The sequence below is a fragment of the Hydra vulgaris genome, chromosome 14, assembly GCF_038396675.1.
Source record: "Hydra vulgaris chromosome 14, alternate assembly HydraT2T_AEP".
In the NCBI taxonomy this organism is placed as follows: Eukaryota; Metazoa; Cnidaria; class Hydrozoa; order Anthoathecata; family Hydridae; genus Hydra; species Hydra vulgaris.
This window is the reverse complement of record NC_088933.1, coordinates 19,830,015-19,843,175: the sequence shown is the minus strand read 5'-3', so window position 1 is coordinate 19,843,175 and position 13,161 is coordinate 19,830,015. Positions and strand designations below refer to the sequence as shown.

The window sequence follows — 13,161 nt, the reverse complement described above, 5'->3', positions numbered from 1 at the left end:
ATATATATATATATATATATATATATATATATATATATATATATATATATATATATATACATATATATATATATATATATATATATATATATATATATATATATATATATATATATATAGATATATACAACCCTCGGAATTAGGGTCGGCATTCGGCAATGCAAACCTAACTGCCAACCTGAAAGTGTTTCAAGTCAGCAAAAAATTGCCGACCTTGTTTCTATGTTTTATGGTAAGATCTTTGTATCAAATATTTTTTGCCGACCTCTAAAAGATTGAGGTCAGCAAATTATTGCCGACCTCATTTTTCCTAATTCAGAGGGTTGTATATATATATATATGTATATGTATATATATATATATATATATATATCTACTATTACTATTGCTCACTTTTTTTGCTTATCTAAATCAATACGGCTTTTTTTAGAAAAAGAAGAAAACAAAGAACAATAAATGAATAAAAAAGATTGTTGCCCCATCTCAAACCCTCAATCGATGTAGCAGCATTCCACTGCGAGCTAGGCTATTTGTCAGTTGATGTATGTACTGAAGCCCCCGGCAGCAGGCTATTTCAGTATGACATTACACTGCTCACCTAAATCAGCAGTATAGGATATATATATATATATATGTATATATATATATATATATATATATATATATATATATATATATATATATATATATATATATATATATATATATATATATATATATGTATATATATATATATATATATATATTTATATATCAATTGATATTAGAGATAAAAAGACTAAACCCATGTATGAGATGTGATATGAGATGAGATGAAATATAAGACTTGGCTTTGTTAATGATATTGTAAAATATTTCAAAAAGTCTCTAGAAATTAATTTCTGAGATAAAATACAAGATTTAGTAATCTTAGAATAGACCAGAGACAACTTCTTGCGATAACAAAAAGACATTTGTTCTTGAGTTGAGTTCTTGTGAAAAAGAAATAATTACAATTAGAAATAACAGCTTAACAAAAAAACTAACAAAAAAGCTTGACTTAACAAAGCTTGACTTAAAACTATTGAAAAGAAATAAAAACTTCTATGCCACCTGATTGAGGAGATTGCATAGGAGGTGCAACTTTAAGTGGAAAGACAAAAGACAAAAAAGTACCATCACAAAGAAAATCATAAAATTGAGAATCATGAAGAAAACCAAAAAGGTAGTTAAACTTTTTAGGTAGTTTGAGGTAGTTAAACTTTTTATTTTTTTTTAATAGTAAAATAATAGAACCTGATGTAAAAAATAAAAGTTTTAGCAAGATCTTATTGCATGGTCTAAACTACATAAAGGAAAATAAAAAGAAAATGAGCATAAGTAAACACAAATCAAGTAGTGAAAGTAAGGTATGAAAACTAATGTTAACAATCTGAGTAAGAGGTTAAAAAAAAAAAAAATTGAGCTTAAAAGCCAGTAGGGTGGTATTCACACTGAAATGTGACCATTGTGAAAGCAGGAAACAATTTAACACAGGTTTACATCTAAGACAACCTTATTGAGCAAGATTGATGTTACCCTTTATGTTGGGAACAAGTTTGATATGTTAGCTTGAATGTTGAATACAGTTTGTTTTCAATTTTCATAATTTAAAGACTCAATAAGTTAAAATAAGGAAAAAAACCTAAAAAAAAAAGTTTAAACTTTAAAACTATAAAAAATAAAAATTAGAAAGAATAAATTGTAAATCGCACAATTTATTAAATTTATACTATTTAATGATTTGAATATGCAACTAAAATAAGATTTAAAAAATAAATATAGTAAAATAATCTAATTAATTAATTAAAATAAATATACTCTCAAAATAATCAAATAAATCTGATGGTTTCAAATGATCGTTTCAAATCATGGTTTCAAATGATGGTTTCAAATGACCAAAAATCAAATTTTCTGCTAGTTTTACTTTAATAGAGGTTTCACAAAAATATTTAACAAAAAATTTACATTTTTTAAATTTATTTTTTCTTTAGGTACAACTAACTAGTGCAACTAATAAAAAAATTGAAATAAAAAATCAATGGAAAAATGTTAGAGATAAAAAGTAACATACTTGTAAGTAAAACAAATATCATTCTTAATACACAATAAAACAATGAGCAACTTAAAAAAAATTAATTTCTCCTAGAATTAATAGTCTGAGAAAGAAATTAAAGAAAACTAAAATTTTTAAACTACCTGCTGCAATGCAATTTTCTCCTTTGTTAAAAATACACGAAAGTAAACCCTAAGAAATATCAATATTATTATTATTATTAAATTAATTGTGAATTATTTATTTTTAATTTTAAATTAATTTAGGCTTTTTTCATCCAAAAACAAAAATTGACTGATAAAAACACAATAAGTAAATAAACCTGTTTTACAGCTTTATCCATATCACAGTCACCAAAAATGATTAAGGGTGATTTCCCACCAAGCTCTAATGACACTTTTTTAATATTGCTATCAGCAGCGCTAAAAAAAATTTTTTAGGAGAAATTAATTTTTAATCAGCTGTGTTTTATTTTAACTCGTAACCATTAAAAATTTACAAAAAAACTAATGCTGTAAAAGTAAAAGAATTTATCTTTGAAAACCTACGCATCTTGTTCCTTTACTCATAGATGTTTAATATTGCTTCATATATTGTAATGTGTTACAATATACTTTTTAAAATACTGTAATTTATAAAATGCTTCAAATAAATTTTAAAATATATTCCATAAGAAATTTTTTTGTAAAAAATTAAAAAAAAACTCTTTTTGCTCATTATAACTTTGTCAACTTAAATTCACTTTTTCTTTTTTTTTAAATTCAGACACTTTTTCAGCCATAGCAGAAAAAGCATAAGAAAAAGTTTTTTGTAATAAATGATCTTTATATATAGATACTGCATACCAAAACTCAAATTCCCAGTCAATACACATACTGTTTATTAAAACTCATTAAAGACCAGTCATTCTTAATGATTTTAATTTCATAAAAATTAAAGAGTGAAAAGTTTATAGTCAGCTATCATTAATGCCAACCTAACTGCTGACTTTACAGTGCCTAAGATCATTGATTTTTTGCTGATCTTTTTTCTGTTGTTGCAGTGAAAATGTTATTTTCCTCAAATAAAACTTGATTTAATTGCTTAACTCGAATTATGTTGTAAGCATTTCCTTATAAAAAATACTGTTGACAAAGTTTTGTAAACATATTTGTGTGAATACATATTTGTGTGAGTGATGTGATTAAAAGATTAAAAAAAGAGAGTTTTTATTCGACATAAAGTCAAGACTATAGGTTGTAATCTGTTGGATTATATAGAGATAATGGCCTTAGCTGTTTTTATGGGATTAATGTACCACAATATGAGAGAATCAAGAAAAACATTTTTTTTCTTTTTAAGTAGAGGTTTAACCTAAAACTAACAAAAAAACCAACTTAAAAGTTGTAAACTTTCTCGATGTCCACCAAGTGATCACCCATTACAGATCAACATAAATTCTAACCACCCCTATAGTTTTATTAAATCCATACCAACTATGATATTCAACAATATTAGCAAATATTTCATCTAGCAAAAAATTTTTGATAGAACATTTTATAACAATGCCTTAGCAGCTAGTGGGTATAATGAAAAGATTACTTTCCAAAAAAATCTTGCCTCAACAAAACCAAAATCAAGATCACTAAACATTATTGGATCCAATCCTCTGTTTTCACAAAATCAAGATCCCTAAACATTATTGGATCCAATCCTCTGTTTTCACAAAATCAAGATCACTAAACATTATTGGATCCAATCCTCTGTTTTCACAAAATCAAGATCACTAAACATTATTGAATCCAATCCTCTGTTTTCACAAAATCAAGATCACTAAACATTATTGGATCCAATCCTCTGTTTTCACAAAATCAAGATCACTAAACATTATTGGATCCAATCCTCTGTTTTCACAAAATCAAGATCACTAAACATTATTGGATCCAATCCTCTGTTTTCACAAAATGTAAGAACAAACATCACAAAAATTTTCTAAATCTAATTGAAATGTTTTTAATTATATATTTTATTTTTTATAACAAGTTTTTTATTCTTCTTATTTTTTTTTCTAGTTTTGATTTTTATGTTTGACAAATTTTGCTTTCAAATGTAAAAATCAAAACTACAAAAAACAAACAAACAAACAAAAAAACACTTTAACTTTAGTAATAAATAATATTTTAGAAAAATTCACAAAATTCAAAATTCAAAAATTTACAGTTATTTACAAGAAGAAATTTACATTTCAGCAGTGTAAATTATACAAATGCTGTACAGCCCATCAACAGTAATTTAACAGACCAACAATCAATATAACAGATTATATAATCAGTCTATAGATTTAACTTCTTAAATCTATAGACTGATTTTTTAATGTATTTTTTAAAACCCTTATCTTGCTTATACATTTAAATAAGATCTCTCATGAGATTTTCTAATAGGACTTTATCTAAAAGTTGAGTAAATCACATTAAATCTCCACATAAGCATTCTACTTCTTTCAAGTTGTTATTAAATCAAATCTTTTTATAGAAAAGATTTTTTATGCAACGACTTTTATGGCTTTTTATCAATAGCATTATAAATAGTGTAGAGACTTTTCCAGACATGTTCATTTCTTGATTTTAGTATTTGCTTTTTAAGCCCAAGTAAGCCACAATTTGATTGGCTCAAAGTTTTTTTTAATTATTGTTAAAATTTTTATAACTTAACAAACTAGATGCTTTTAGATTTCATTTTTTATTATCTGCATTATTTGGTGTATTGTGCTCTCTCAGACATATTGTAACCCAAAATTTAATATTTTGATGCAAATCATCTAGCCTATATTTAATAGTCTTTAATACTGTACTTTTACTTTAATACTGCACTTTGTCAAATACTCTGCAAATACTCTGCAAAATAGATGCAATCAAGACCTGTTAATCAAGACCTGTCAATCAATAACTGACTATTACTTTATACTTCTAGTTTGTTTTCATTTTTAAAGACAAGTTAAAATTTGCTACAGACTATGAGTTTTGGGATATATCCTCTATTACAAGAAAGATAAAATTAAAATTGTAAAGTAGTTGATTTTGAACACATTTACACATTATGCAGGCCGCCTAAAAATTTGAAGGAATGAAGTTTGAACAACTTCCGTTGCTTAAGTTCTAAAACAAGTTGAAACATGTTTAAGTTTATAATAAAAAACAATTGAAATTGATTTGAGGTTGTTTTTTTTATCAGTTATTCAAAGATTTTTGTTTACTTTGCTATTTTTAGCTATTTTATTTTATATTTACTTTTTTTAAAAGACATAAAAACTGTAATATAAATTTGACAAGAATAACATGTAAATGAAATCAAAAAAATTTAAATTCAATTAACTCAATAATAAAAACACAATTGAATTTAAATTTTTCATATAGTCTATGAATGAATAAATAATGAATAGTCCTGGTCAATAGAAAAATTTAAAACCATGCAGTATTTTTGTATCTTCTTTATTTGTCTTTATGAGTTTATATCTACTTTATATAGACATACTATAGACATTGGAAAACAATCAATCAAGAGAAAATAGAGATCAATAAGAAAAAACATAAAACCTTTTCATAACACCAGCTCCAACAGGTGTAGAGCCTGTAAAACCAACTTTCCTAATGTCAGGATGCTCAGCAATAGCTTGACCAACACTACGACCTGAAAAATCAAACAACAATTAAAAGTCAAATTCTTATGTTGTAAATACCATTTTTAAAATTACCAATTTTTCCCTTTCAAAAAATACACATTTTTCCCTTTCAAAAAAGCTGTTATATTTAAGTTGTGAAGTAAGAAAGTGATGAAAAGGAAATGAGAAAGAACTGATGAGTTGCACAAGAACATATTTTAGCAGAAGAATTAAAAAGCTATTTATTTCCTTTAGCAACTTAAATTGATATAAAAGAGTGTTCATATTAGGCTGCTAGAGCAGTCCTAACTATGTTTACAATGTGTACATTGTTTGCACATTGTCCAAGAGAGCATCATTAGTAGGCCTAGCTCAATGACAACAGTATTTCATACATAAAAAATAAAGAAAAAAATTACAAATATAGAGAATAAAACCTTTGCAGATGCAATGCATTTCATATATGGTTTCCAGGAGAGATTTTAAGTAAAGGATCATTCAAAAAGATGTAAAGATTTCAGTGAGTATGCTGCCATTCATACATATGAAATATAAGGATTATTTTGAAAATGATTGGTTGGAAATAAGCTTCGAGTGAAATTTAATTAATTGCAGGTAGCTCTACACTTGTCATACAAGATATTAAGCTGTTTGCCAAGAATTTCAGAATGAGTGTGTTCACCAAAATTATTAGCAAAATAAATTGGTTTTATTGATTGATTAAAGTTGGATTGCAACCCATAGTCTTGACTTATAGTATGCAGAATAAATGAAAAAATAATTAGCACAGACTTTTTGCACTTATTTCTTATTATTATAAAAAAAAATTTTTTTTATCAGGAAAGTTCTACTGGTAAAAAAGATGAAATAAATACAAATGGAATCAATTGCAGCAAAAGAAGGAGAAAAACATGGGGTAGAATGAGACTTGATGTCATCAACCATGGGATAGAGTGAGACTTGATTTCAAAGTAACAAATAGTAATAAAAACATTCGCTCTTGCATGAATCCAAAAAATTCTTTAACCACAGTTTTTAGCAAAAGATGAAAGACGTCAACCCAAGGACCATCAGGAAAAAAGTCAAAAAAGGAACTCAGGTGCAAATCAGTTGTAAGAAGTACAATCTGAGTGAATCTGATGTAGAAGAAGCATGAGTTTTAGTAAGATCATAACATGGTCAAAAAAAACCTAAAAAAAAACAAGAAGAAACTGAGCACAAGGTAGGGTTTGAATTCAAGATGAAAACTAAAGAGCCAAGGTAAGTGATTTGGATTGTTTAAGAAACAAGTTACAAAGTAAACTATCTGAATAAAAGATTTAAAGAAATAATCAGTTTTAAGCTTTAGTGCCAGCAGGGAAAGTGTACTAGAGCCAAGCCCTAAAGTGTTGTGAGCATTAAAAGCACCAATAACAACAATATTGACAGATGAATAATATCAAGGATAAAATTTTCTTGTGAAACAATAAAAATAAAGAGTTTAGTGGTATTAAGCAAAACCACATAAACAAAAATCAAAAGGTTTTTAACTGATTTTACGACAAACAGTAAAGTTAGTGCATAAATATATGGTACAGGCCAAGTATGTGACTATGTTTAAGTAAGCATGTGTGACCATTAAAGCCTTAGCAAATAAGATGATAATAGTCACTAACATTAAAATATAAAGAATTTATTAAACTTTGTATAAGCAGAAAGCATATCAAGAAAGCTTATCTGTTAACCTATCTTTTTTTTGTTGTTGTAGACAAATACATAGTTTCTTTTCATACAATATCACATAATATACTAAACATAACTTTACATTACAGGAAATAAATAATAAACAAAATCTTTTTATCAATAGTTTCAAAAATTAAAATTTAAAAATACCTGAACCAGGAACAATATTGATGACACCTTTTGGAAAACCAGCCTTTACTGTTAGCTCTGCAAACTTTAATGCTGTCATTGAAGTAACCTTTAAAAAAGGAAAAAAAAATATTATGATTTTTATAAACAAAAATTTAATTAATAAATTCAATAAAATTCAGTAAAGAATATTTATTTATTAATACTTGAGCTGGTTTTAAAACAACTGTATTTCCAGCAGCTAATAAAGGCGCCATTTTCCAAGCCAACATCATAAGGGGGTAGTTCCATGGAACGATCAAACCACAAACTCTAAATGTAGTAATAATTGAAATATTAAATATTTTTTTAATATCAGTAATAATTTCAATAATTTTGAAATAAGAAAATAATTAACTTAAACTAACCACAAAATGGAACTGTGCCTATTAAATGAATATATGATACCACAACAAGAGGTATTTTAATATATTATATGAATATATAATACTCATGATATCACAATAATACCACAATGCATATTTAATATTTTTTTTGTTTTTTTTTGTTCACCTCCTCAACTACTGATGAGGAGGCTACTTAATAGTGGTTATAACCTTCTCTTAACTCTCTAACTCCGAAACACGAACCTTGACAAACAAGGCCGCTTCGTAGAGAAACAAGTTGAGCGCAGTACTGCCAGGGACATGGTGGGGATTGATCTTGGAACCTTTTGCTTATGAAGCGAGCACTTTACCACTACACCACTACCACTTTATATATTATTATTTGTTTTTTTATATTATAATTAATATTCATGAATACCACATACAACAATAAATATATATTATTCATGATACCACAACACAAATATATAATGTTCAAGATTTGCAATGTTATCAGCAACCTTATTGAAAAGGTAAAATCACTTAAAGAAGAGAATAAAAACTTAAAGCCATTTAAGTTTTTTATTCTCTGCATCAATACTTCACTCTCACAACCAAGTTATAGTAAAATTGCCAGTCTTCTAATTAAACCTGGCTCATCTGGAAATGCTGCATTAATCAAAGCAGTTAAAATAGATAGCAAATTACGCAAAAGCAAAGCAAAAAATATTGTTTTAGTTAGGGTCCCAGAATCAAGGAAAATTAAAACCAATGAAATTGAAAATGAAAGTAGAACTAATTATGAAGTCATTAAACAAAAATGTTAAAATTGTGCACATTCACAGACAAAAATCAAAATCATCTATTCTTCATAAAACTGACTCTTCACCAAAAATATCTGAAATATATCCAGCTAATTTAGCTGTTCAATTAGAAAATGAAATCACATGTAATGATATCATAATACCAGCTAAAAATCTTGCAAATACATGCCACAAAAACATTTTCATTAGACCAGATTGCACACTAGCTGAACAAACATACTTCAACACCCTACTCAAAGAACAAAAGGAAGCAAACAATGAACTTGAAAATTGGCAAACTTAACTCGCCCTTTCGATATGTCATCCGTGGTGAAAGGGACTGCTGTGTTGATTTCACCAAGACACTTCTCACTAAAGGCCACAGTAAACAACTCTTTGCCGATAAAGAAGCAAAGGAAACACTAAAAAATGCATCAACAAAAGCCTCAACTTCAAATGCTAATATTTAATTTTCCAAACCAACAGCAATTACAGTCTCAACTAAAAGATACCAATTTATTTCATAAGCAACATAAATGCATGTATACCAACTCCACCTCCTTAAACAAGATCTCTCTAACATCAGTGACATGCAAGATAATTTATATGCAAATAACTTAATACATCAAGTCAACATGGCTTTATTAACAACAAAACTTGTTTAACAAACCTCCTAGAAACACTTGATTTTGAAACTGAGTCAGTTGCAAACAAAGATCCTGTTGATATAACCTGCCTTGATTTTAAAAAACCTTTTGACAAAGTCTCTCACAAAAGACGTTTAGATAAAGTATTCAAAAATGGAATTCAAGACAAAATTCACAAATGGTTAAAATTCTTTCTGTCTAACCGAATACAATATGTTGTACTTGGTGAATCGATTTCAGAGTGGGCTGATGTTGTGGGTGGAGTTCTGCAATACTGGACCAAGAACTCGGCTCAGTTCTTGGTCCAGTTTATTCATATTTATATCAATGACCTTTCTGATAATCTCTCCATTCTACTTAAAATGTATGCTGATTACACTAAATTACTTCCAAAAATAAATTTAAAAGACATCAAGAACAGTATAAGTATACTTCAAACTTATCTAGACAATTTTTTTAACTAGGCTAATACATGGCTAATGCGCCTAAATATAGATTAATGTAAAATTATGCATGATGGTAAAAACAATGTCAAACTACACTTTTATTAACTAAAATACTAATATGAGATTTAATCTTGCAAAAACTACCTGGAAACAAGATCTTGGTATTTTAATATTTACTATTATATTTAATATATTATGTGAATATAATATACAAATACTCTGCAATAAGAGGTAATCATAATATATCATATGAATACATATGATACCACAACAAAAGCTGCCTGGACCTATAAAACGGTTCATTGTAAGACTTTTAACACACTTGAGATATATAAACTTATTCCTGATCTAATCTATTTATTTATATATTTTTTAGTACATGATAGAAATTAATCGACTGTTGAAATGATAAAAATCAAATGACTTATTATTATTATTTTAACAATTATACTATTTAATGTTGATACTTTTACATCTTATTGTAAACTTCCAATAATAAAAGGAGAGGAGAAGAGTGATTAGGCTTTACTCGACACGGAACTTATTAGGATCCTTGTACTGTTAATTAATGTTAAAAAAACAAAAAATTTGAAACCAAGATCTTCTTACCTTAAAAAAGACAAACTTACTAGAAGAAAATTGACTCTTTAAAGTCTTAAATGCGCCAACTTAATTACGTACTATTAGATCTAGACTAAAATTCCCACTACCCCTTTTATTCCCTCCCCTCCCCTTGTATTAAACATGCAAGAGTAAACACATTTATAACAAAAGAAACTTTCAAATAGATGATAAATGCGTGACAAACTTTAAGTTGTTTTTAGAAAATTCAAGTTGTTTTTAGAAATTTAATGTTTTAAAATTCCAAGAGGAACTATTATCAAAATAGTAATAAAATGCAAAATAAGTTTATTATATATATTTATAACACTCTTGAATAATTTAAATAAATATTATAATAAAATATACTTAAACAAAATTTTTACAACTTTTGTTTACAAATTAACAATTGACAATTTTGTAAAAGTAACAATAATCAATTTTTTTTCTATATTGCATAAATACATCATCCGATTAATCTTAAAAAAAGTAAATATGACATATAATTATAAATTAAAGTAAAAAATAAATTAAAACAATAAATCACACATTAAAGCTGGAACTTTACCTGTTTTAGGTAACCTGTTGTGATACTACAGTTGCTGTTGTTAATGCAACACTTTATAGTATTTTTAAGTTGAATAATATACATCATGTAGACAACATTAAAGAAATCACAGCTACTGTTATATACCAGTTTCAAAAAAAAAGTGTGTGTGTATGTAAATATTTGGTTAAATGGTATTTAATATAGGTAAATTAATAAATTAAAAAAGCAACATACTGTGTATTAAAAATTTCTTTTTTCTAAAAAATACTTTTGAACAAAAGAGTTTGCATAAAGTAAGATTTTTTAAAAAAAGAATTTCTTTCTAAAAAGTTGAACTAAAATATAGAACCAAGTTTATAAAAAATAATAATATCTATACATTTATAAAAAATAATAATATCTATACATTTATAAAAAAAATTACAAAAAAAAAATCATTTTTAATGAATTCATAATACTTTTCATATCAACTTATCAGATTTGAATATTTAAAAAGTGAAGATAAACTTTTAAAATAATTTTTAAAAATGGATTTTCATTGTAAAACAACTAAAAAAAATTTCTTTTTGTTTTTTATGATTATTGCATAGTTATGTAGTAATATTTTGTAAAATGCTTTAATAATTTGTTTTTGTAAAACAACTTAATTAAACAAATTAACAATGAAATAAAAATAATTAAACAAACAACATTAATCTTTTTTGATTAATCCTGATTTATCCTTTAGAGTCATGCAACATATACAATCATCATCTCTTTTCAGCCTGTCAGAGAATGGAATTCATCACCATGTGAAATATAAAGAAGACATTAAAAGCAAGGAAGAAGAAGATTAACAAAGCTTCCAATTATATAAAAAAACGGCAAAATAATATAATTTTAAAGCACATGAATGCAAGAAAAAAACACAAGTAAATGTTTTTTATGCATTTAAGAAACTATAAATGTACACTACATGACAATGTGAAACTGAACTTTACAAGTTAAGTTTATATATATATATATATATATATATATATATATATATATATATATATATATATATATATATATATATATATATATATATATATATATATATATATATGTATATATATATATATGTATATATATATATATGTATATATATATATATACACATACATATATATATATATATATATATATATACACATACATATATATATATATATATATATATATATATATATATATACATATATATATATATATATATATATGTATATATATACATATATATATATATATATATATATACATATATATATATATATATATATATATATATATATATATATATATATATATATATATATATATATATATATATATATATTAACTTAACTTGTATATATACAGTGGGGTGCAAAAAAAAGCCACACTAATATTTTTTCTTCATTTTAAGTATAAAATGTATAATCAAGCAAAACAAAAAAAATTGGATGTGGCAGTGAAAAATTTAGGACAGAAAAAGTATGTTTATATATAATCTAATATTTACATAAATAAAATCTTTAAAAAAAAGGTTAATATGGACACATTTAATATTTTAAAAAACATCTAATGGATGTAGAAATTGGACGAATTATTGAAGCTGCTGACCAAGGAGAGTCTCACAGACTCATTGGAAAGCGTTTTAAACAAGAAAACTCAACTATTAGTAGATTGGTAAAGAAATATAAACACACTGGTAAAACTGTAAGGTCTGCTGGATCTGGGAGAAGGCCTAAAACTTCAAAAAAAGAAGATCGCTACATTCTTAACGCTGTCAAAAAAAATCGTAAAATCACATGTTCTGAGATAAAACTAGATTTGAACCTTACTAATATCTCAAAGTGGACAATATCTCGCAGAATAAAAGCATCGGGTGATTTTTTTTCTTGAAAGCAAATTAAAAAACCCTTTGTTAGTGAAATCAATCGAAAAAAACGATTAAAGTGGTGCATTGAGCACAAAGATCGGACATGTGAATAATGGGCTAAAGTTATCTGGAGCGACAAGTCTCCTTTTGTTTTGTTTTATAATGGTTGATCTCACTGTTGGAAATTTATTGGGGAAAAATAAAATCCCCAAACATGCATAGCAACAATTAAACATGACAAAAAAATTAATGTTTGGGGTTGTTTTAGTGCACACAAAGTTGGAAAACTTTACCGGGTGAAGGGCA

General features: G+C 25.9%; 1 protein-coding gene across 1 annotated transcript in view; it reads right to left on the bottom strand.

The window, feature by feature from the left end:
• Window positions 1–13,161, bottom strand: part of LOC100213799 (cytosolic 10-formyltetrahydrofolate dehydrogenase) — a 74,234-nt gene that overhangs the window by 10,431 nt on the left and 50,642 nt on the right. Inside the window, exons 17-21 of the mRNA XM_065818150.1 lie at window positions 7,769–7,874; window positions 7,584–7,671; window positions 5,647–5,740; window positions 2,397–2,496; window positions 2,218–2,266 (exon numbers count right to left, since the gene is read on the bottom strand). Coding sequence (XP_065674222.1) covers window positions 2,218–2,266; window positions 2,397–2,496; window positions 5,647–5,740; window positions 7,584–7,671; window positions 7,769–7,874 — 437 coding nt within the window. The remainder of the gene's footprint in view (window positions 1–2,217; window positions 2,267–2,396; window positions 2,497–5,646; window positions 5,741–7,583; window positions 7,672–7,768; window positions 7,875–13,161) is intronic.